At 47.3% G+C, this 25,691-nt stretch overlaps 1 protein-coding gene across 5 annotated transcripts in view; it reads right to left on the bottom strand.

The window, feature by feature from the left end:
- Nucleotides 1-706: 706 nt before the first annotated feature.
- The window catches only part of ulk1b (unc-51 like autophagy activating kinase 1), a 129,528-nt gene continuing 104,543 nt past the window's right edge, over nucleotides 707-25,691 (bottom strand). For 2 of the 5 annotated variants that reach the window (XM_072240799.1, XM_072240801.1), the window contains 7 exons: nucleotides 21,532-21,660; nucleotides 20,081-20,274; nucleotides 15,642-15,823; nucleotides 14,481-14,599; nucleotides 7,658-7,815; nucleotides 3,086-3,221; nucleotides 707-2,242 (listed from right to left, as the gene is read on the bottom strand). In XM_072240799.1, coding sequence (XP_072096900.1) covers nucleotides 2,187-2,242; nucleotides 3,086-3,221; nucleotides 7,658-7,815; nucleotides 14,481-14,599; nucleotides 15,642-15,823; nucleotides 20,081-20,274; nucleotides 21,532-21,660 — 974 coding nt within the window. In that variant the 3' untranslated portion in view covers nucleotides 707-2,186. The other 3 variants (XM_072240800.1, XM_072240803.1, XM_072240804.1) reach the window with 3 other exon arrangements.

Here is a 25,691-nt window from a genome sequence, read left to right as displayed (position 1 = left end):
CACAACACGTCAAACTTTGACGTGGATAAGCTACAGCAGCAGAAGACCACAAACAATTGGCCGTTGTTGGGTATATTTAAGGCAGGGGTTGATAGATTCTTGATCAGTCAGGGCATGAAGGGATACGGGGAGAAGGCAGGAGATGTTGCTGAGAGGGAAGGTGGATCAGCCATGATGAAACGGCAGAGTAGACTCGATGGGCCAAATGGCCTAATTTTGCTCCTATATCTGTTGTCTAAGATACACTCAGTGATAATAAACCTGATTCTGCATTTATTTATCGTGGTACAGCGGGAAATAGGCCCTTCTGACACTTCGAGCCACTCTGCCCAGCAACTCACCGATTTAATCCGAGCCTAATCACGGGACAATTTACAATGACCAATTAACCTACCAACCAGTGCAGTACTTGGACTCTGGGAGTAAACCGCAGCACCCGTTGGAAACCCACGCGGTCATTGGGAGAACGTCCAAACTCCTTACAGGCAGCAGTGGGAATTGAACTCGCGTCGCCTGTAATGTAAAGTGTTGCGCTAACTAGTGTGCATCCCGGGAATCTGACCATCCCCAAGCTCTCTCCCGTAAGTCGAACCGCCAAGAATTTCTGTGATATTTATTTAATTGTGTGTGTGTTTTTTTTTCCATTTCATACAATTGAAAATAAAAATACATTTACCAGCGCACACAGAAATAAAAACAGAACAAAAATAATTCCAGCATTTTAACAGAACACACATTGAACAGAGTTCAACCTGAATATATCAGCTCAAGCTAAACCCCAGCCCTGGGTAATGCCAAAGAGAACAAAAATAACCTACATTTCTACCTTAAAACGGTGAATAAATAACAGAGTTCAGGTTACCTCAGGAGTGGGTGACACTTGTATTCACCCCTTTCCTATTTTCATCGGTGACTTTGAGGCAATAAATACTTACTGACATTTATTGTACACACCAAGGGGTTAATTTAAACCCTCTTGTAACGCTTGGTGGAATTGATATATATATATATATGTGTGTGTATATATATATATATATACCCTTGTGTACACGAGCAACGAATTTTCAAGTAGTTATAGGAAATTGTAAGGAAATCATTGGTTGATAATTCGTATGTCACCAGTTTGAATACACCACACCACTCACGTGATCACGCACTCCTGCGCCTGCGTCTCGCTCACCCCGTGCTTGCATTCCAGCTCCTGTTCACTCACAATGTTTCTGTTCGCCTACGAAAGCACCACTCACCCCCGCAGTGACACATCGCAAAAAAAACAAGTTTCGTGAAAGAAGCCTAGGAGGAGAGTCTGGAGACGTGATTGTCCGTTGCTGCATGGAACTTGACGGGATGCTGTAACTGAGGAATGAGTGGCCCCCCCCCCCACACACACACACACACACTCACCCACCCACTCTAACCTCCGAACTGCTCCAGATCCAGATTTGTGAATAGTGCAACATAAATCAGGTGAGGTTGGAGGTGCTGAGGGTCTTGAACCGGGTGGGGAGGCAGATTCTGTGGTTTTGGGTCTGCCCTGTGATAATATGGGATCCGTGATTGTGTGTGTGGTTCAGACTTAATGTAAAGTGCATCATTGTTTGACTGTTTCACGTGTACAGGTGTGGTGGGTGTGGGTGTGTGTGTGGGTGTGCGCGAGACTGTGAGGGACCAACTGTGTCAGTGTGCACATGTGGTAACACTTTAGAGAGAATAAAAGTGAGAGAAGTGCTTCAAGGCAGCGATCGATGAAAACACAAAATAAAACCAGGAAGTCTTGTTACAATGCAAACATTTCACCAGCTTCCTTTGAGTCCAAAACTCTCTTCATCCACAGATCAGTGGAGAGTACGTTATTTGAAGCAGGCAACAGCTTCCCATCAGATCAATATAAGGTCGGAGGGTGGGGGAGAGGACTCCTGCTGGTGTTCTTCACACGTCTGTTTCCCACCAGCCAAAACTTTCTCAGCAATGGATGTGCACTGCAGAATGGTGTCGTTTGCCACGAGTCTCGTAATCAGCCGGGACGGTCGTTCACGCTTACTGTTCATGGGGAGCCGCTAGGGTCGGCAGGCAACGGTTAACAAACGCAGACCACCCCCCTGTCCACTTCAGAGGGGAAGATCGCCATCTGGGATTGTTCTGAAGCAGTGTCCAGGAATTCCAGGCAACGCAAGGCGGGAAGGAGTTCACGCGCACAATCCTGGATGTAAGGTGGACAATCTGCGCTCGATGCATTGCTTGCCTGGGATCAGAATTAGAATCTATTATCACAGACGTACATGGTGAAATTTCAAAATTCAAAGTAAACTTATTATCAAAGTACATAGTGATGTCACCAGATACTACTCTGAGATTCACTTTCTTGCAGGCATTCACAGTAAACTTTGTTCTTTTGTGGTCAACATTAGATTTCTGCTTATTTGGGACAACCCTTAAAAGAACAAAAGCTAATCAAGAAAATAGCCAAGATTCTGTTCATTTATTTGGGACAGTAAGCCACTTAATTGGGACAGGAGTCTGTTGCTGAAAAGTTTTTGACTAAGGTCAGTCGTGTGCACAATGTTAGACGTTACACCGAGCTTCCAGCGGACAGCTTTAAAGCAGCATCACATAAGTTTGTCTGTGATCAAAAAGCAGTGATTTTGTCCCTGGTAGTTGCTGAGTAATAAACAGTAAGAGATGGAAACAGCAATAAATAACCCTTCTGGTTCAGGGCAGACACAGATGGAGGACCTTCACTACTGCCCACTCCAGTAGATGTATTGAGCAGTAAGTAAGTAAGTAGCGTTGGTAGTGTGTTCTGAAATTGTTTTGTATGGAGCTACTTTGTGTTTCCTGGTGGATTTTTTGGTAAATATTGGAAGTTCTCACTAATTTTTGTACATTTGATTTTTGACACACCCTTGTACTAAAGTGCTAAGTGACCCCAGCTACTTTTCTCTTTGGTCATAACCCAGGATCTAACAGTGGGCCAAAAGGGAACAGCTCCGATGGGAATCTGGGTCGGGGTGGACCCATAGGGCTGGAGGGCTGAAGGGCCTGTTTTCCTGCTGTACGTGACTCAACGGCTGAGTAAAACACTTACATTTGTTGATGCTCTGCACATCCTCGTCGTTCACGATTATCTGAGAGAGGCCCTCCATCAGCAGCAGCGCCTTCTGGTATCGCTGAACGCAGTCCTGCCCCTGCTGAAACATCTCGTCCAGCGCTGTCGACTGCACCTGAAAGCGGACCAAAGCACCATGTCCGTTTAACTCCGCCATGGACTGTCCCAAGCCCAGTGCCAAACAAGGAGGTTTGACCATGGGGGCTGGCAACCCCATCCCGTAAAAACCCAGAGCTACAGAAACACCAACAGCAGCTCCAAAGACCTCATCCCTGGGAGAGGAAGAATACACAGCCTCAAAATAAAGGGATGTCCACTTAGAATGGAGATGAGGAGAAATTTCTTTAGCCAGAGAGTGGTGAATTCACTGCCACAGGTGGCTGTAGAAGCCAAGTCATTGGGTCCATTTAAGGCAGAGATTGATAGATTCTCAATTAGTCAGGGCATGGAAGGTTATGGGGAGAGGGCAGGAGATTGGGGTTGAGAGGGAAAATTGATCAGCCATGATGAAATAGTGGAACAGACTCGATGGGCCAAATGGCCTAATTCTGCTCCAACAGCTTAGGGTCTTAATAACTTATTAGTGCTCTGCATGCATGTACAACAGAGATCAGTACAGCATTGATGCAGGCACAAGCTCAGAATATCTCATAATGCCAATCTAAATTAATCTCATCTGCCTGCACGTGGTACACATCCCTGCATTTGCTGTCTGTCTCACCACTGACCCTGCTTCTATCAGCGCCCCAGGCAGTACCTGCCACTCAGTGGAATAAACGTTTGTTCTGGAAGTTTCCTTTAAACCTCCCCCCGCCACCCTAAATCCACACACCAAGACCATAAGACCTTAAGATATAGGAGCAGAATCAGGCCATTTGGCCCATCGAGTATGCTCCACCGTTCCATCATGGCTGATTTATTAGCCCTCTCAACTCCATTCTCTCCGTATCCTTTGACCTGCCCGGCTAATCAAGAATTTGGCAACAAATTCCACAGATTCACCACCCTCTGGCCAAAGAAATTCCTCCTCATCTCCATTCTAATTGGACGTTCCTCTGCTCCAGGTCCATGGCATAAAAAAGAGGGTTAGGGACCCCTGCTCTAGTCTGAGGCTGTACCCTCTGGTCACGGACTCCCCCTCTATAGGAAACATCCTCTCCACGTTCTCTCTACCTAGGTCTTTCAATATTTGTTACATTTCAGTGATATTCCCCCTCACTCTTCCAAACTCTAGCAAATACAGGCCCAGAGACATGTAATGCTTCTCTAGCCTGGAAAGAAGACCGTCACTATCTACTCTGTCTATACTTCTCACAAACCTCGATCAGACCTCCCCTTAGACTCCAACACTCCAGAGAAAACAACTCAAGTTTGTGCAACCTCTTCTGATAGTTCAAACCCTCTAATCACCTGAAGCTCTTCTGAACACTCTCCAAAGCCTCCACATCCTTCCTGTAAAGAATGCTATTTAGTGATTCTACTTAATTTATTTGCTTTACTATGAAAGCCTGCAAGAAAACGAATCTCAGGTTCGTATATGGTGACATATATGTAACTTTGATAATAAATTTACTTTCAGCTTTATTGTGACTCCAATATTGAAAGGTCTAGATAAGAGTTGTGGGTGGTGGGGTGGAGGTATGTCCCTACCACAGGAGGTGTAAGGCACTCCTTCCCTCCACTAGCCTGCAGGTCACCCTCGGGCAAGGTGTAGCACCTGCTTAGCCTCACCCCAACCGATCAGGGACACAAGAAGCCATGGGAGCAGGTGGTGGAACAGCTCGTACATGTCACAAGTCCTGGCAACAAGACCACTGCTCCCAGGCAGACAATCTCTGAAGAGTATTGATAGGGGTTGGGGGTCGCCCTTCTTGTAAAGTTACTGCCCAGAAGAAGGCAATGACCAACCACTTCTGCAGGAAAATTTGCCAAGGACAATCATAATCACAGACTACGATCGCCCAAGTCATACGACACGGCACTTAATGGTGATGGTGATGAGATAGAGTGGATATGGAAAGGATGGTTCCTATGCTAGGGGAGTCTAGGTTCAGAGGATATAACCTCAGAATAGAGGGACGTCCATTGAGAACAGACATCAGGAGAAACTTCTTTAGCCAGATGGTGCTAAATCTGTGGAATTCGTTGTCACAGATGGCTGTGGAGGCCAAATCATTGGTTATATTTAAACTGAAGGTTGATATGTTCTTGATCAGTCAGGGAGTCAAAGGTTATGGGGAGAAAGCAGGAGAGTGGGGACGAGAGGGAAAATAAATCAGCCACGATGGAATGGTGGAGCAGACTCGATGGGCCGAATGGCTGGATTCTGCTCCTATGTCATAAGGATTCCTAACACAATGATGCAGTAGGTACTGTCTCTGCCTCACTACTCCAGGGACCTTGGATGCTGTCTGCGTGGAGTTTGCAGGTTCTCCCTGCGACCCCGCGTGTCTCCTAGGCCGCTCTGGTTTTCTTCCACATCCCAGTGATGCACAGTAGGTTGATGGGCTGCAGTAAGTTACGTCCCCACCCCTGTGCCAGTGAACAGCAAAACGTAATAAACGGATGCGAGAGAGTGAGAGAGAGTCAGAGTGGGAAGCAGGGAGGCAGGAAAAGTGAAGCTGTGTTTGGAGAAGCCCTGGACAGCAGCAGGCTGAGCCTGTGCTTGTATTCTGATACATGACTTGCATCTCTCCACAGCTGAAGTTTCAGTTGTGGGGGGGGTGGGGAAATGAGCTCCCCGTGTGACTCTCTGGGGATCAGACTTTAACCTACCTCTCATCTACCAGATAGCTCCTTCCTCTCTCTGTTGTGTCTACAATCTCCCACCAATTAATCCTTTCGATGTTTACACAGATTTGACATGTCAGCTGAAACTCTGACAGACTTCCAGAGATGAACGGTGGACTGATTGCATTGTGGCTGGAGTGGGAAAATCAATGCCCAGGATCGGAAAAGCCTTCAAAAGGTAGTGGATACGGCCTAGTCCATCACGGGAAAAGCCACCCTCACCATTGAGCACATCTACACACAGCGCTATCATATGAAAGGACCCCCACCACCCAGGCCATACTCTCTTCTCAGTACTATCATCGGGCAGGAGGTGCAGAAGCCTCAGGTCCCACACCATCAGGTTCAGGAACAGTTATTACCCTACAACCATCAGGCTCCTGAACCAGAGGGGATAACTTCACTCACCTCAGCATTGAACTGGTCCGACAACCTACAGACTCACTTTCAAGGACTCTACAACTCATTTCCTCAGTCTTTTTTGTGTTTGCACAATCTGTCTTCTTTTGCACATGGCATGTTTTTCAGTCTTTGTTTCCTGATAATGGCTGGGGTCACCTGTCTTGTCAAGACACTGCCCAGAAGAAGGCAATGGCAAACCAGTTCTATAGAAGAATTTGCTGAGAACATTCACGGTCATGGAAAGACCATGATCACCCATGTCAAACGGCATGCATGCTGTACCATTGAGAGCATACTCACCAACTGCATCTCAGTGTGGAATGGCAATTGTCCCGTATCGTATCACAAAGCACTCCAGCATGTGGTGAAAACTTCCCAGTGGATTATCAGCACTCAGTTGCCCACCATTGAGAACATCTACCATAAACACTGCCTGGGCAGGGCGAAAAGCATTATCAAGGATGCATCTCACCCTAACCATGGACTTTTTACTCTCTTCCCATCTGGTAGGCACTACAGGAGCCTCCGCTCCCGCACCAGCAGGCACAGGAAGAGCTTCTTCCCTGAAGCTGTGACCCTGCTGAACCTCACATCACAGCACTAAGCAGTATTGCACCCATATTGTACTGTCCCAGTACTTTTATATTTGTGTGCTGTAGCACTTAATTTTTAATTTACAGTTATTTTGTAAATAACACTATTCTTTGCATTTCTGGTCAGATGCTAACTGCATTTCATTGGCCTTGTATCTGTACTCGGCACAATGACAATAAAGTTGAATCTAATCTAATCTAATCTAAATGAACAAATGTCTGCACTAATAAAGGCCAGTATGCCATAAGATGGGGAGATGAATGAAATTGGAGACAGATAAATCTCCACCGCAGGTCACCCAAAAGATTGAGGGGGAAATTAGAGAGAGTCATTTTGGGCTGTTAATGTTGCTAATTTCAGTTCACTTTTGGAGAAGGAAGTGAGATAGAGGGCCCAGGCGGATGTACGTAATTTGGTGGAGTCTATTACCTGGAACAGAAGAGCCAAGCGCTGATCAAAATGTGTCGAGCTGCATTTGTGACGAGCAGTTTGTGTGTGACTAATCTGTTTCATTAATTTGAAGAGGTTCTTAGCGCGGTGGCTGGAATAGTTATCTGGAGACGGCCAGAAGGCAGCCAGGAAGATTCTTCAGGAGGTTATTATGTTAACATAGTGAATTGGAGTGAACCTTGTGAGTTGCGGTCGTGGGTCAATAATTCAAAGTTCAAAAGTTCAAAGTAAATTCATTATTAAAGTACGTTGACACAAACAGGGGCATTTTACTGTATGTTCTGATATACGTGTGACAAATAAGTAAATCTTTACCAACTGCACGGTGTGGCTGTAGATGAGTTTCTCCGCGGCGATGCTGTTAATTCTGTCCATGAGCTGTTGCTTGTCGAGGAAGAACCGCTGGAGTCTGGCGGTCAGGGAGCGGCAGAGCGAGACGCAGGATTTGTAGTGTTCATTCAGCTTCTTCACCACTGGGGTGGGGAAGCACAGCTCGCTATTAGACCTTTAGCTCAAAGAGTCACTTCAGAATGAAATAAATCTTTTATCAACAAACTCCCCAGCTCTCTAACATTGGCAGTGTGAAAACACTTGGGTTACTTCGCCAGCATGCAATGTTTCAGGACACCTTCCCGCCAACCTCACACTTGAAGCCAATTAGTTTCTTGCTTTTATTTTAGTGACACAATGTGGAATAGGCCCTTCTGGCCATTTGAGCCACGCTGAACCCTTGACAAACCCAATTTGACCCGAACCTAATCACGGGACAATTTGTAATGACCAATTAACCCACCAACCAGTACATCTATGGACTGTGGGAGGAAACCAGGGCACCAGGAGGAAACCCACGTGCTCCACGGACAGGATGTACAGAGACGCCTCACAGAATGGTGCTGGAATTGAACTCTGAACTCCAGAACGCGCCGAGCTGACCGCTACGTCACCGTGGCCCATGAAAGGCCGACATCCGTTCACAGCCAGTGGGGGAAGTTGGCTGAAGAAAGTGAACCCAGCGACTGTTCAAAGCGACCGTGTGGCATTGGCAGCACTGAGACGAAGGAAAGGTGGTGTGACATCACGGGACTCAGCCTCCCTACCACGGACTCTGCCTACGCTCCTCACTGCCTCTGTAAAGCAGTCAGCATAATCAAAACTGTACCTACCATGGCATTCTCTCCTCTCTCCTCTCCCATAGGGCAGAAGATACAAAATCCTAAAAGCACATACCACCAGTCTCAAGGGCAGCTTCTATCAGACTCTCGAACAGAACTCTTGCATGATAAAGTGGACTCTTGCCTTGACAGTCTAGCTCATTATGATCTCGCACCTTATTGTCCACCTGCACTGCACTTTCTCTGTAACTGTAACACTTTACTCTGCATTCTTTCAGTGTTTTACCCTTGTTTTCACTGCTGCCATCAGGAAGAAGGTACAGGAGCTTCAGGACCCACACCACCATGTTCAGGAACAGTTATTACCCCTCAACCATCAGGAAGGAGGTACAGGAGCCTCAGGACCCACACCACCAGGTTCAGGAACAGTTATTACCCCATAACCATCAGGAAGGAGGTACAGGAGCCTCAGGACTCAAACCACCAGGTTCAGGAACAGTTATTACCCCTCAACCATCAGGAAGGAGGTACAGGAGCTTCAGGACCCACACCACCAGGTTCAGGAACAGTTATTATCCCTAGCCATCAGGCTCTCGAACCAGAGGGGCGGCACGGTGATGTAGTGGTCAGCACAACACTTTACAACACAGGCCACCCAGGTTCAATTCTTGCCACTGCCTGTAAGAAGTTTGTACTTTTTCCCTGTGACCGCGTGGGTTTCCTCTGGGTGCTCTGGTTTCCTCCCACAGTCCAAAGACGTACTGGTTGGTAGGTTAATTGGTCATTGTCAATTGTCCTGTGACTAGGCTGGGGTTAAACTGGGGGTTGCTCGACGGGCCGGAAGGGCCTGCTTTGCACTATATCTCAATAAATAAATAAAATCTTCAGTCAACTTCATTCATCCATCACTCAGCTGTTCCGACAAATGAGTCCACTTTCAAGGACTCTTCATCTCTTGTTCTCGATATTTATTATTATTTTATTGTCAGTTTCTTTGCACTTACCAAGAATGCCCACAAGAAAATGATTCTCAGGGTTGCATATGGTGACATATGTACTTTTAAGGTTAGGGTTAGGGTTGGGTGTCACGGTGGAGATTGTCTCTACTGAAGGAGGTGTAAGATGCTCCTTCCCTCCGCTAGCCTGCAGGTCACCCTTGGGCAAGGTGTAGCAACACCCCCCCATGCCCCCCGGATCAGGGTCAGGTGACCATGGGAGCAGCTGGTGCAGATCACAAGTCCTGGTCATGTGACCACTGACACCAGGCAGACAATCTCTGAAGAGTATTGATAATGGCTGAGCTCACCCAGCTTGTAAAGACACTGCCCAGAAGGTGACAATGGCAAACTACTCCTAGTCAGTGTCTTTACAAAACAACACGGCACATAACAACGATGATTACAGTGTACCACTGCCTCAAAACAACAAATTTCATGACATTTGCCGTCGATATTAAACCTGATTCTGACTCTGATCTCACACACAAGCTGTTTGAGAACTCAGAGGGTCAGGCAGCATCTGCGGAGGGAAATGCCCATATTCCTCTTCACAGATGCTCCTTGACCTACTGAGGTCCTTCAGCATCCGTTGTGTTGCCGCAGACTCCTGTGATTGTCTGAACCCTGAAATATGCTGCTAATGCAATTCCATTCTATCTTCAGAAAGGGCAAGAGGAGGGAACACACACCAATCCTCATGGAGAGATCAGAAGTGGAGAGAGCGAGCAATTTCAAATTCCTGGGTATCAATATCTCTGAGGATCTATTCTGGACCCAACATATCGATGCAGCTACAAAGAAGGCATGACAGTGGCTATATTTCATCAGGACTTTGAGGAAATTTGCTATGTCACTGAAGACAATCGCAAATTCCTACAGATGTACCTTGGAGAGCAGTCTAACTGGCTGCATCACCGTGTGGTATGGGGGGGGGGTTGTGAGGCTACTGCACAGGATCAAAGTAAGCTGCAGAGAGTTGCAAACTCAGTCAGCGCCATCACGGGCACCAGCCTCCCCAGCATCCGGGACACTTTCAAGGAGCGATTCCTCAAAAAGGCAGCATCCATCATTAAGGACCCCCATCACCCAGGACATGCCCTCTTCTCATTGCTAACATCAGGGAGGAGGTACAGGAGCCTGAAGACACACACTCAACGATTCAGGAACAGCTTTTTCCCCTCTGCCATCTGATTTCTGAATGGACACTGAACCCATGAACACTACCTCATTACCTTCTCTCTGTTATCATGCATTGCAATGTACTACTGCCACAAAGACAACAAATTTCATGCCAAATACCGATGATATTGAACCTGATTCTGATTCTTTAACTAGACTGAGTCTCAGGGTTGCAAAACAGCAAATGAGGAGCAAACACGAGGAATTCTGCAGATGCTGGAATTTCAAGCAACACACATCAAAGTTGCTGGTGAGCGCAGCAGGCCAAGCAGCATCTGTAGGAAGAGGTGCAGTCGACGTTTCAGGCCGAGACCCTTCGTCAGGACTAACTGAAGGAAGAGCTAGTAAGAGATTTGAAAGTGGGAGGGGGAGGAGGAGATCCAAAATGATAGGAGAAGACAGGAGGGGGAGGGATGGAGCCAAGAGCTGGACAGGTGATTGGCAAAGGGGATATGAGAGGATCATGGGATGGGAGACCTAGCAAGAAAAAAATGGGGGAGGGGGAAAAACCCAGAGGATGGGCAAGGGGTATAGTCAGAGGGACAGAGGGAGAAAAAGGAGAGTGAGAGAAAGAATGTGTGTATATAAATAAATAACAGATGGGGTACGAGGGGGAGGTGGGGCATTAGCGGAAGTTTGAGAAGTCAATGTTCATACCATCAGGTTGGAGGCTACCCAGACAGAATATAAGGTGTTGTTCCTCCAACCTGAGTGTGGCTTCATCTTTACAGTAGAGGAGGCCGTGGATAGACATGTCAGAATGGGAATGGGGCGTGGAATTAAAATGTGTGGCCACTGGGAGATCCTGCTTACTCTGGCGGACAGAGCGTAGGTGTTCAGCAAAACGGTCTCCCAGCCTGTGTTGGGTCTCGCCAATACATAGAAGGCCGCATCGGGAGCACTGGACGCAGTATATCACCCCAGCTGACTCACAGGTGAAGTGTCGCCTCACCTGGAAGGACTGTCTGGGGCCCTGAATGTTGGTAAGGGAGGAAGTGTAAGGGCATGTGTAGCACTTGTTCCGTTTACAAGGGTAAGTGCCGGGAGGGAGATCGGTGGGCAGGGATGGGGGGACAAATGGACAAGGGAGTCGTGTAGGGAGCGATCCCTGCAGAAAGTGGAAAGGGGGGGGCGGGAGGAGGGAAAGATGTGCTTTGTGGTGGGATCCCGTTGGAGGTGGTGGAAGTTACAGAGAGTAATATGTTGGACCTGGAGGCTGGTGGGGTGGTAGGTGAGGACAAGGGGAACCCTATTCCTAGTGGGGTGGCGGAAGGATGGGGTGAGAGCGGATGTGCGTGAAATGAGAGAGATGAGGAGACTGGCTCCTAGACTTCGGAAGAAAGAGAGGAGACTTCACAGACGTGCCCTCGGACGACAGGGCTCGACAGGCTGGATGTTGGCTTGGGTCTAGGGTCTTGGCCCGAAACTTTGACTGGTTATTCCTCTCCATAGACACTGCCTGACCTGCTGAGTTCCTCCAGCATTTTGTGCGTGCTGCTCTGCATTTCCAGCATCTCGCGTTTATGAGGAGTCTACAGTGAGAGGAAGACATTGAGGATTGAGATGAGAAGTTTCTTCACTCAGGGATGCTGAACCTGTGGAACTTTCTGTACCAGAAGGTGCAGAACCAGGAGTGAATATATTTAAGAAAAGGGATCTCCAGACAAAAGAGAGAACAAGGGGGATGGGGAGAGCAGGGGAATATGGGATTGCAGAACACTGGATTTAAATGTTTAATGTATGAGGGGGCTTTCCTCTCATCACCGGAAGAACATAAAAACCCTAACTTCTGTTGACAGGTCGCACTGATCATCGTTCCCAGGCTCCAACTCTGGGAAAACGGCGTGTAAAAAGATCAATAGATGAGTCCGGCGTGTTCAGGCCGGGCCTTGACTGGTGAGCCTGGGTGGGTGATGAAGATGATTCATGGGTGACAGACAGAATGGCTGCGAGGCTGATGAACAGGCACGGGCGATGAGCTATCAGCACAGCTTGCCAGGACGTACAAGGTACACTGGAGCACCACACGAGCCAGGAGCCTCGGTGTCATGAACGGGTTAATGGATAAAAAGTGTTTGATGGTTCTGGGCCTGTACTCGCTGGAGTTTAGGACAGTGAGGGGATCACAATGAAAACTATTGAATATTGAAAGGCCTAGAGAGATGGAGATGGACAGGATGTTTCCTTTGGTGGGAGAGTCTAAGATCTGAGGGCACAGCCTCAGACACCCCTTTAACTGCAGAGGTGAGGAGGAATTTCTTTAGCCAGAAGGTGGTGAATCTGCAGAATTCATTGCCACAGACAGCTGTGGAGGCTGAGTCACTGGGTGCATCTAGCGCAAAGATTGGTAAGTTCTAGATTGGTGAGGGGGTTAAGGGAAGAAAATGAGAGAATGGGTTTGAGAAAAAAAATCAGCTGTGATTGAATGTTGGAGCAGACTCGATGGGCCAAATTGTCTAAATCTCCTCCTAGATGGAGCAGAATTGAAGGGTCTAACTGGTCTAAATCTCCTCCTAGATGGAGCAGAATTCAAGGGTCTGCTCTTTTTCTACATTTCTCACAAAATCAGCCGTTAGCAGTCCTGGGGGGAATGTTCTGTGGCTGACAGCAAAGGTCAGGAGCTGCTGACTTGGAATAAAAATCAGTGCAGAGAACGGACTCTGAATAAAGCAAGACTTTGATCAAGTGGACATGAAGGGACGGAGACTGACTCATGCAGATTAAAGTTAATGAGGTGATCTCCCATGAGAGAGAGAGAGAGGCATGAGGCACTCAGTCAGCTCCATCCTGAGCACCAGCCTACCCAGCACCAAGGACATCTTCAAAACCTAACGTCTCAAAAAGGCAGCATCCATCATTCAGGATCTCATCACCCAGGACATGCCTTGTTCTCATTACCACCATCAGGAAGGAGTCTGAAGACACACACTCAATGATTCAGGAACAGCTTCTTCCCCTCGGTCGTCACTTCCTGAATGGATGTTGAATCCATGAACACTACCTCTCTAGTTTTTCTTCATTGTTTGCTCTCTTTTGCACTAATTATTTAATTTTTAAAATATATATTTCTTATTGTAATGTATAGCTTAAAAGTTATGACATATTGCAATATACTGCTGCCGCAAAACAACACGTTTCATGACATTTTGTATGCCAGTGACATTCTATACACCTGATTCCGAGAGTGACTGAGTTAAGACCAAAACACATTGGAGCAGAATTAGGCCATTCAGCCCATCGAGGTCTGCTCTGCCATTCCATCATGGCTGATGCATTTCCTTCTTGGCCCCAATCTCCCGCCTTCTCCCCGTAACCTTTCAGGAAGACTTTTCAGGAAGTCTTGAATATCCCCGATGACTTAGCCTCCACAGCTGCCCGTGGCAACGAATTCCATAGATTTGCCACCCTCTGGCTAAAAACATTTTTCCTCATATTTGTTCTAAATAGATGTTCCTCTATTCTGAGTCTGTGTCCTCTGGCCCTAGACTCACCCACCATATGGAACATCCTTTCTGCATCCACTCTGCCCAGGCTTTTCAACATTCGATAGCTTTCAATGAGATCCCATTCTTCTGAATTCCAGTGAGTACAGACCCAGAGCCATCAAACATTCTTCAAATGATAAACCTTTCAATCCTAGAATAATTTCTGTGAACCTCCTTTGAACCTTGTCCAATGTCAGCACATCCTTTCTTAGATAAGGGGCCTAAAACTGCTCACCATACTCCAAGTGAGGCCTCACCAGTGCTTTATAAAGCCTCAGCATTAATTAGCACGGACTACTAGTGTGATCTGCGTTATGTGACACTAATCGGTTGGCATCCAGACCAAAGGTAAAGATCAGCTAACCCTGTTTAACGCTGGACGAGGGGTACAGTCTGCCCTCCTTGATCTGACTCTTGCTGAGGCGCAGGGCCGTCGACAGCAGCTCTGCCACCTTCATGGAGAGAACCAGCTGCTCTGCGTAACTGGAACACAAAAGTACAGACAGCGGCAGTCAGCGCGGTACCTCAGTGTGCCCCCCACTTACCCTGCACTTCAACCCAACGAGTCTGCCCCGCTATACAATCATGGCTGGTCATTTTTAATCCCATCCTCCCAGCTTCTCCCCGTTAACCCTCAACCTCCCTCACAATCAAGAACCCTTCAATCGATCCATAGGTGGGAAATGGAGGAGGGTTGAGAACCTGTGGGCTTGGAAGCCTTAAAGTTACAGAGACAGGGAGAGATGTAGGGGATGAAGGGGGTTACAGAGGCAGGAGGGATGTAGGGGATGAAGGGGGTTACAGAGGCAGGAGGGATGTAGGGGCTGGAGGGGGTTACAGAGACAGGGAGGGGTGTAAGGTCCGGAGGGGGTTACAGAGACAGGGAGGGGTGTAGGGTCCGGAAGGGGTTTACAGAGACAGGGAGGGGTGTAGGGTCCGGAAGGGGTTTACAGAGACAGGGAGGGGTGTAGGGGACGGAGGGGTGTCGGGGCTGCAGTGATTTACGGAGATGGTTGGGGTTGGGGCTGGAGGGGGTTACACAGATGGGAGGGAGGTGTGTGGGGGCTGGAGTGGGTTGCAGAGATGGGAGGGGTGTCAGGTCAGAGAGACTTACAGAGTCAGGGAGGGGTGTAGGGGCTGGAGGGGGTTAGAGAGACAGGAAGGGGTGTAGGGGCTGGAAGGGTTTACAGAGTCAGGGAGGGGTGTAGGGGATTGAGGGGGTCACAGACACAGGGAGGGGTGTAGGGGATTGAGGAGGTCACAGACACAGGGAGGAGTGTGGGTGTCAGACAGGGTCATAGAGACAGGGAGGGGTGTAGGTGTCAGACAGGGTCATAAAGACAGGGATGGGTGTAGGGGCCAGAGGAATAAGGGTGAGAATTTTAAATGCGAGTTGTAAGTGGACAGAACTTAGAACCAGATCTGCGGTACAATGTTTAGAGCTAACCTCCAGCACTCCTCCCCCTTACCTTCTCCCCTGCCATCCCACTTCCCCCACCCCTTCTCCTCTCCCCACAGGCCTCACCTCCACTCCTTGCTCAGGAGGCTAATCTGATCCACCACCATGCTGTCCTGAAGCTGGCTGCCGGCGGTCCCCGAGCTGGACGTGGCCTCCAGGGAGCTGCCCCTGGCCGAGGCGATCTCCATCACACAGTGAACGAAGGTCAGTGTGAAACGCAGGTTCTTCAGGATGACGGTGTGTTCCTGCTGTGAACGAGACAGGCGCTGGGCGTGAGGGACCCTGTGCAGTTGTGGAAGTCGCGGTAAGGCAAGGGTTAACATAACATCCAGCCAAGGATGGACGGCAGATCGAGAGCAAGTTCAAGTTTAATTGTCATCCAACCAGACATGAATACAGCCAAACAAAACAGTGTTACTCTGGGGCCGAGGTGCAGTGCCAACATTCACATACAGCACAAGGCACATATAAGGCAGACAGCAGTAAAATACAGTCATACAAAAGAAATACAGTCCAAGTCCCTGAGTGCAGGAATGTTGCAGCAGTCTGCAGTTGAACACAATACACTTTGACTTTTGCTGAGTGAACGCTGGGGGGCAGCACTGACTCTAGCCTGGGCGACGTGCCACACCGCCCCGGCGGCGCACGAACACTCCGCCACCTCTCTCCTGGGCGGCTGTGAACAGGTGAAACTGCGGCTTGAGGCCTGGTCCCTGCCGCGACCGAGGCCACGCACCTCTCCCGCCGTCCGCCAATAAACCAGTGAATCGGTTTGCAGCATTCCACAGTACCAACGCCCCACCGGGTCTTACGATCACAAGAACAGATGACCACTCACTGTTAGACTACACACCGCCTTCCCGCACGGACTCCTCTGATGCAGGCAGCAGCACGGTCCGCAACAAGGCCAGCCCCTTCGATTCCTCCGCCGATGAGCAACTCCCTGGTGGGGTAGACCGACGGTACTTTGAGTTCTTAATGTCCAGCAGGGTCTTGTAAAAATAAGTATGTTTAGAAGGGTCAATAACACCTCTGGCTGACCCCATAAAAGCCACTGCGTTTGAGCACTCCTCCATCTTACTGGAAGGAAGATGCAGATAACCCAGGTCTTTGAAGAGCGTAGACTTCCTCTGCACAGCAGGGTTCTGGAGACGAGATAAGCGATCAAAGGCACGCACTCCAATAAGGGTCAATTGCTATTCTAACTTCAAGTTTCATCAGTTGTTAGCTTATAGTTTTGATTGACTTTTGACACCTGTAGTATGAACGGTGATTGTTCTTGCAAGCAAGGCATTCAAACATACACACTTTACCAAATACTCAATACTCGTAACTGCTAGCAGATTCTGTATAAAAATGGCATTTCTCTGCTCAGAATTCAGAACAGTGGGGGTCACAGGGGACACGCTGCTCTCCTTGTGCACAGGTGAAATAAAGTGTGGTCGAGTCGTAAGAGTGCTTGTGTCCTGGGTCCAGTTATTTTCAAAGTTTAAAAGTTCAAAGTACACTTATTATCAAAGTATGTATATGATATACTATCTTGTGATTCGTCATGAAACGAAGAAACCCAAAAGAACCCATTGAAAAAAAGACTGATAAACACTCAATGTGGAGAGGAGAAAAACAAATCATGCAAACAATAACCACAAACAAACAGTGATCTGAACTGAAGTCCACAAAGACAGTCTGTCCACAGATCCTTAGTTCAGCACAGAGCTGAGTAAACGTTGTGTAGCAGCAAAGTGAGCCAGCCCATCCCTCGCCTCGGCCTCCTACACCCTGACCTTTTCATTCTGGCCCGGCACCTGAATCGTTGTCCAAACATCGGGTTCGTTCACTTTGATATGCTCTGGGGCCTGGTCCCCACTGCCTCGATTTGGCCCATACCTGACCTTCACGATTCGGCCCACTGCTTAAATTGTCGTCCAAACATCAGGTTCAGTCGCTTTGATATGCTCTGGGGCCTGGACAGCACTGCCTCGACTTGGGCTGTACCCAAACAATCCAATTTTATCTTACTATCAGTGATGACGCTGTCAGAGGTAGCTGTATCCACGCACACAAAACACCACCAATACACCTCACACAGCTCATCACAACTGTGGGATGTCTCGAAACACTTCACTCCCCGCAGAGGTTCCTCAGAAGTCTTCAGATCTTCAGACTCAGATGTACGTCGAAACGTACAGTGAAAATGGTTGGTGGCGTTCACAACCGACACACCCAAGGATGTGTCGGGGGCAGAGGACAAGCAGTGACACACAATGCAAGTGTAGTCACTGTTGTCTGGCGGCCATCTTCTGCACACACAGAGCCATGACTGCATAATCTCCGTGTAATGGCACGGACGGCACCAGTAGTGTAACGCTTTACCGCGTCACTGACCGAGGTGCAATTCCCACTACTCTAAGGAGCCTGTACATTCTCCCCGTTACTGCGTGGGTTTCCTCCAGGAGCGTCTCTGGCCATGCTATGTTGGAGCCGAAAGCGTGGTGACACTTGCAATCTGCCCCCTGCACAACGCAAATCAAACACATTACGATGCACCTGTGACAAATAAAGTTAATCTTTAATCTTCCCCGGGGGAACCATCTGCCTGAGCAATCTCTGCTGCAAACTTGCCTCATTCTCTTCCAAATAGCAACTGTGGGGTTTTACGGATAAGCGTCTGTTTAATATCCCATCCCAGAAGACTCAGCAGCCACCTCACAGACAATACAACACTCCCTCACTGTTGTATCAGCCTAGGATTGGGATACAACCCCATATGTTTGGGCTGCAAATCTAAGAAAGGATGTGCTGCCATTGGAAAGGATTCAGAGGACGTTCACGAGAATGGGAATGAAAGAGTTAAAATATAAGCAGTGTTTGATGGCCCTAGGCCTGTACTCACTGGAGTTTAGAAGACTGAAGCGGGAATCTCATTGAAACCTATTGAATGTTTTAAGGTCTGAATAGAGTGGATGTGGAAAGGATGTTTTCTCCACAACCCACCACTCCGTGTGTAAGAACACTACCTCTGACATCCCCCAATAATCTCTTCCAATCACCTTCAATGGATCTGCTCTAGTAAATTCAAAGGAATGAAAATTACCCAGGTTTGCTCAAATGTATGTAAAAACATTACTGCCTGAACAGAGAACATAGAACAGTACAGCTCAAGAACAAGCCATTCGGCCCTCAATGTTGTCCTGAATCAATTAAATTAGTAATCAAATTGCCAATGAAATTAACCTACACAATGTCCTTCCATTTTCCTCACATTCAAAATATATCTTAAAATTCTCTAATGTGTCTGCCTCGACCACCATCTCAGGCAGCACATTCACGGCACCCTCTGTAAAACAATAAAACCATAACACCTCCTGTAACACTAAAAAACCATAACACCTCCTGTAACACTGTAAAACCATAACACCCACTGTAACACTGTAAAACCATAACACCCACTGTAACATTATAAAATCATAACACCCCCTGTAACACTGTAAAACCATAACACCCACTGTAACACTGTAAAACCATAACACCCACTGTAACACTGTAAAATGATAAAACCCACTGTAACACTATGAAACCATAAGATATAGGAGCAGAATTTGGCAATCGAATCTGCTCTGCCATTTCATCATGGCTGATCCATTTTTCCTTTCAGCCCCACTCTCCTGCCTTCTCCTCCTATCCTTTCATGCCCTGGCTAATCAAGAATCGATCAACCTCTTCCTTAAATAGACCCAGTGACTTGGCCTTCATAGTGACCTATAGCAACGAATTCTGCAGTTTCACCACTCTTTGGCTTAAGAAATTCCGCCGCATCACCATTCTAAATGGATGTTTTCTATTCTGGGGCTGTGCCCTCTGATCCTAGACTCTCCCACCATAGGAAACACCCTGTCCACATCCACTCTGTTCAGGCCTTTCAACATTCAATAGGTTTCAGTGAGATCCCTTCTCATTTTTCTGAATTCCAGTGAGTAGAGGCCCAGATCCAACAAACACTCCTCATATGAGAAGCCTTTCAATACCAGAGTCGTTTTCATGAATTTCCTTTGAATCCTCTCCAATATCAGCACATCCTTTCTAAGATAAAGGGCCCAAAACTGCTCACAATACTCCAAGTGAGGCCTCACCAGTGCCTTATAAAGCTTCACCATACTCTGTTAAAAACTTGCCCTCAATTCTCCTTTGAAATTACACCCTTTCACCTTAAATGGCATTAGACATTTCAACCCTGGGAAACAGATAGTCTCTGTCCACTCTATCTGTGCTTCTCATGATCTTATAAACCTTGATCAGATCTCCCCTCAGTCTCCCACGCTCCAAAGAAAACAGCCCAGCTTGTCCAGCCTCTCGCGATGACACATGCTCTCTACACCAGGCAGCATGCTGATAAACCTCCTCTGCACCCTTTTCACATCCTTGACAACCGTTCCCTGTACAGGACGACCAGAACTGTACGCAATACCCCAGCACACTTGAGAAAGATGTTTAAAAAATGCACACACCTCCATGAGAGTCTCTTCGGGTAGCTCTGGGGCTTCAAAGGTGACGGCAGCCTCCACGTTGGTTGCGCTGGTCTCGGCGAAGTTGTACCGGAGAGCCGAGGACATCTCGGGCTCGATGGCAAGACCCAGAGGGGAGCCCTGGGGAGCCCAGCCACTACAGGAACCCAGTGAGCTCACTGAGCTGGAGGAGCCGACTGCAGCACCATTAGAGATTGGAGAGATCACAATCTGAATCAGGTTCATTACCAGTGACATAGTGTTTTGTGGCAACAGTACAGTACAAGCAGTACAAGACATAAAGTAATTACTATAAGAAATATTACAAACATTAAATAGGTAGTTCAAAAAGAGAGCAAAATTGTGAAATTGTGTTCATGGGCCATTCTGAAATCCAGTGGTGGAGGGGAAGAAGCTGTCCCTAAAATGTTTTACCGACTAAATATTAGCTTAATGTGTCACATGTGCGTTGAAAGACACAGTGAAATGCAACACGCACAGAATGCTGGAGAAATTCAGCAAGCCAGGCAGCATCTATGAAGGGCAATAAACAGCCAACAAGATGTGCTGCTCAGCAACCCAACAATTTAACCCTAGCTTAATCACAGAACAATTTACAATGACCAATTAACCTACCAACCAGTATGTCTTTGGACTGTGGGAGGAAACTCGTGTGCTTATAGAGGATGCTGGAACTGAGCTCTGAATCCTCCCAACCACTGAGCACATCTACACGAAACACTGTTGCAGGAAAGCAGCATCCATCGTCAGAGACTCCCACTACCCAGGCCATGCTCTCTTCTCCCTGCTGCCATCAGGTAGGAAGTACAAGAGCCTCAGGACTCGCACCACCAGGTTCAGCAACAATTACCACCCCTCATCCATCGGGCTCTTGAACAAAAGAGGACAATTACACTCATTTATTCCGATGTTCCCACAACCAATGATCTCACTTTAAGGACTCTTTACATCTTGTTATTTCATGTTCTTATTATTTATTGCTGTTTACTTATAGTTACATTCCAACAGTTTGCTGTCTTCAATGCTCTCGCTCTTCCATTGATCCTGTTTACAGTTACTATTCTATAGGTTGGCTGAGTCTGCCCACAGGAAGAAGAATCCCGGGCTCGTATGTGGTGACACGTATGTACTCTGATAATAAATTTTACTCTGAACTTCGATGTCCTGAGCTGTAATAGCATCGTGCTAACTGCTACCCTTTCTTTGTTCTACAGTGAATGCCTGCAAGAAAATGAATATCAGAGTGATAAATGGTAACATACACTGTAAGTACTTTGATAATCAATTTACTTTAGAATTTTGGACTTTTATGAAATGACAACTGTTTACCCTTTTCCGTAGATGCTGCCTGACCTGCATTTTGTGTGTGTTGCTCAAGATTGTTTTTGGAATGTAAGCACACAAATGAAGCAGCAAGGAAGACAGGGACGTACCTGAAAACATGCGTGTTCGGCCAGAGTGGGGCGAGGCGCCACTGGGAGGGGAGCCCACCATGAAAATGGCTGGGGCCGGACTGCAGGAAGACGCCGTAGGGAATTGTCCCCCGATAGCCGTGCCGGGAGCTGGGGAGGGAAGAACGGGATTCACATTTATCAGAGGCAAGGCTGTAATGTTTCCCAACTCCACCCCTACCCTTAGAGACAGGAAGCATCCTGCTCCCACTGACCTTCGATGATAAAAGTTCCAAAGACCCAAAACCTTCAGGGGAAAAATTCACCTCATCCCCATTCCAAACATCTCTTTGAAGTAGTGAGTGAGAGAGCGATGTCTTGCAGGGAGGGCAAGAGCCATTTCAAAGCTGCAAGTCTTGTCGGGAGTGAGTCATTGTTTGAGCCAATAAAAGGAAAGGAGGTGTAAGCAGAGCAGCCATTGTGTGAGTGGGGCAATGTTAGAGTGGTCTGGTTTTGACTCAACTGGCACAGGCGAAGGCTCTGAGTAAGATTCTAGTAAGTTTTTTCCCCCCTGTTAGTACATAGCGCTAAGAATGGGCCCAGCATTGGTGGTATGTCTCTGTGTGAGATGTGGGAGCTTTGGGAGACCTCCAATGTCCCAGATAACCACATCTGCACAAAGTGCACCGAGCTGCAGCTCCTTCGAGACCGTGTTAAGGGACTGGAGCTGCAGCTCGATGGCCTTCGGCTCACACAGGAGAATGAGGAGGTGCTATGCAGGAGCTACAGGGAGGCAGTCACCCCTAAGTTGCAGGAGGCAGGTACCTGGGTGACCGTCAGGAAGGGGAAAGGGAACAGGCAGCCAGTGCAGGGCACACCTGTGGCCGCTCCCCTCAATAATAAGTATACAACTCTGGATTCTGTTAGGATGGGCGGGGGCGGGGGCAGGCGACCTACCAGGCAGAAGCCAAAGAAGGCAGGTCTCTGGCACTGAGGCTGGCTCTGTGACTCAGAAGGGAAATGGGGAGAAGAAGTGAGTTGTAGTGATAGGGGATTCTTTGGTTAGGGGAACAGCAAGGAGATTTTGTGGACAAGGACAAGATTCCCAGATTGCTTGTTGCCTCCCGGGTGCATTTCGGAATGAGTCCACAGCACTCTGAAGTGGGAGGGTGAGCAGCCCGAGGCCGTGGTCCACAATGGTACCAATGACAGGGGTAGGAGTGGTGACAAGGTCCTGCAAAGTGAGTTCAGGGAGTTAGGTGCTAAGTTAAAGGGCAGGACCTCCGGGTAAGTGATCTGAGGACTGCTACCTGTGCCACATGCCAGTGAGGCCAGAAATAGGAAGATCATACAGTTTAACACGTGGCTAAGGAGTTGGTGTAGGAGGGAGGGCTTCAGATTTTTGGATCATTGGGCTCTCCTCCAGGGAAAGTGGGACCTGTACAGAAGGGGCAGTTCGACGTTAAACCGGAGGGGGACTAATAGCCTAGCGGGAAGGGTTGTTAATGCACAGGGGTGGGGCGGTGGTTTAAACTGGAGTTGCAGGGTTGCAGGGGTTTGAAACCAGAGTGCCACAACAGATTGTGGAGAAGTTGTGAAGAAAGATGTCAAAGTCAGGAATCAAAAGGCTGAGCATGACAGGACTAGTGTCCTGAGCTGTATATATTTCATTGCAATGGGTATCGTAGGAAAGGCGGATGAGCTCAGGGCATAGATCAACACTGGGAATTATGACATTGTAGCCATTAGTGAGACTTGGTTGCAGGAGGGGCAGGACTGGCAGCTCAATGTTCTGGCGTTTTGTTGTTTTAGACATGATAAGAGCTGGAGAGATTAATGGGGGAGGAGTGGCATTACTAGTCAAAGAAAATGTCACGGCAGTGCTCAGCCAGGGCAGACCAGAGAGCTCGTTTACTGAGGCTTTATGGGTAGAAATGAGGAATAAGGAAGGTATGACCCCATTTACGGGATTATATTATAGACCAAGCAGCAGTCCATGGGATTTAGTGGAGCAAATTTGTAGAGAGATTGCAGATTGTTGCAAGAAACATAAAGATTGTGATAGTAGATGATTTTAACTTTCCACATGTTGACTGGAACTCCCATACTGTAAAAGGGCTGGACAGGAAAGAGTTTGTGAAATATGTTCAGGAAAGTTTCCTTAATTAGTACTTAGAAGTCCCAACTAAAGAGAGAGCAATACTAGATCTCCTATTAGGGAATGAGACAGGGCAGGTGAAAGAAGTTTGTGTAGGGGAACTCTTTGAATCTAGTGATCATAATGCCATTAGTTTCAAAGTAAATATGCAACAAGATAGGTCTAGTCATCTGGTTGAGATTCTAAATGAGAGAAAGGTCAATTTTGATAGCATCAGAAAAGATCTGGCAAGGATAGATTGAGAGAGGTTGTTTTCTGGCAAAGGTGTACGTGGTAAGTGAGAGGCATTCAAAAGTGAAATTTTGAGAGTACAGAACTTATATTCATAATAAAAGGCACAAATAACAGGTTTAGGGAACCTTAGTTTTCAAGAGATTTGAGGCCCTGGTTAAGAACGAAAAGGAGGTGCATAGCAGATTTAGGCAGGCAGGAACAAATCAGGTGCTTAAGGAGGATAAGAAATGTAACAGAACACTTAAGGAAATTAGGAAGGCTACAAGAAGGCGTGAAGTTGCTCTAGCAGACAAGGTAAGTGATCTGAGGGCTTCTACAAATATTTTAAGGGCAAAAAGATCGCAAGGGACAAAGTTAGTCCTCTGGAAGATCAAAATGGTAATCTATGTGTGGAGCGGAAAAGACGGGGGAGATCTTAAACGGATTTTTTGCATCTGTGTTTAATTGGAAGATGGACACAGAGACTATAGGTGTGAGGAAATATAGCAGCAAGGTCAATTTCAAGTTTAATTGTCATTCAGCCATACATGAATACCCATGAATACAGCCAAAAAAGACGCTTCACTTGGATCTACGGTGTGAAGCACAGATCTATTAAGAGCAAAATGTACAGATATATTAAGTCATACACAGTACAAGGCACATATAAGATAGCAGTAAAATAAAGTCACACAAAGTATGTTCCTGAGTCCATGAATGTTGCAGCAGTCTGCAGTTGATCACAATACAACTTGTTTTCTGCTGAGCAAACACTGGGGGGCAGCACTGATTCCAAACCCCCTCTTCTGGGAAACTGCAGCAGGGGACACTGCCGCTTGAGGCCTAGTCCTTCCTAGGACCAAGACCAGGAAGCGCCCCCTGCTGTTTGTCAATAGAACAGCAAACTGGCCTTTAGCATTTAACACCACCAATGTCTTGTGATCACAAGAACAGCAACTAAGACAATTTCTCACTGTTAGACTGCACATCGATGCCTCTCTGTCACAGGAAGCATTACGGTCCACAGCAAATCCAACTCCTTCAGTTTCTCCGCCAACGAGCAACTCACTGATGGGGCAGACCTGCAGTACCGTAACTTCTTAATGTCCAGCAGGGTCTTGCAATCGTAAAAAATATTCTTAAAAAAGATCATAACACCTTTGGTTGGCCCTGTAGAAGCCGCTGCATCTGAGCACCCCACCATCTTACTGGAAAGTTGAATCGGGTTGTAGAGAAAGCTTTTGGCACGTTGTCAATGTATTGAGTACAGGAAATGGGATGTTATGTTGAAATTGTATAAGACTTTGGTGAAGCCTAGCTTTGAGTATTGTGTGCAGTTTTGGTCATCTACCTATAGGAAAGATGTAACTAAGATTGAATGAGTGCAGAAAAACTTTAAAGGATGTTCCAAGACTTGAAGGCATGAGTTATAAGGAAGGATTGAATAGGCTAGGACTTTATTCCTTGGAGCGTAGGAAAATGAAGGGAGATTTGATAGAGGTATACAAAATTATGAAGGGGTATAGCTAAGGTAAATGCAAGCAGGCTTTTTCCACTGAGATGGGGTGGGACTATGACTAGACTGAGATGGGTTAAGGGTGAAAGGTGAAAAGTTTAGAGGCAACATGAGGGAATGAGCTGACAGTGGAAGTGGGTGCATGTGAATTTGATTTCAATGTTTAAGAGAAGTTTAGATAGGTACATGGATGGGAAGATTATGGAGGGCTATGGTCCTGGTGCAGGTCAATGGAAGTAGACAGATTAATGGTTTGCCATGGACTAGATGGACCAAAGGGCCTGTTTGTGTGCTGTAGTGCTCTTTGCCTCTATG

This window comes from Mobula birostris, chromosome 22 (genome assembly GCF_030028105.1).
Source record: "Mobula birostris isolate sMobBir1 chromosome 22, sMobBir1.hap1, whole genome shotgun sequence".
NCBI classification, from domain to species: Eukaryota; Metazoa; Chordata; class Chondrichthyes; order Myliobatiformes; family Myliobatidae; genus Mobula; species Mobula birostris.
The sequence above is the reverse complement of the archived record's forward strand: the minus strand, read 5'-3'. Positions and strand labels throughout refer to the sequence as shown.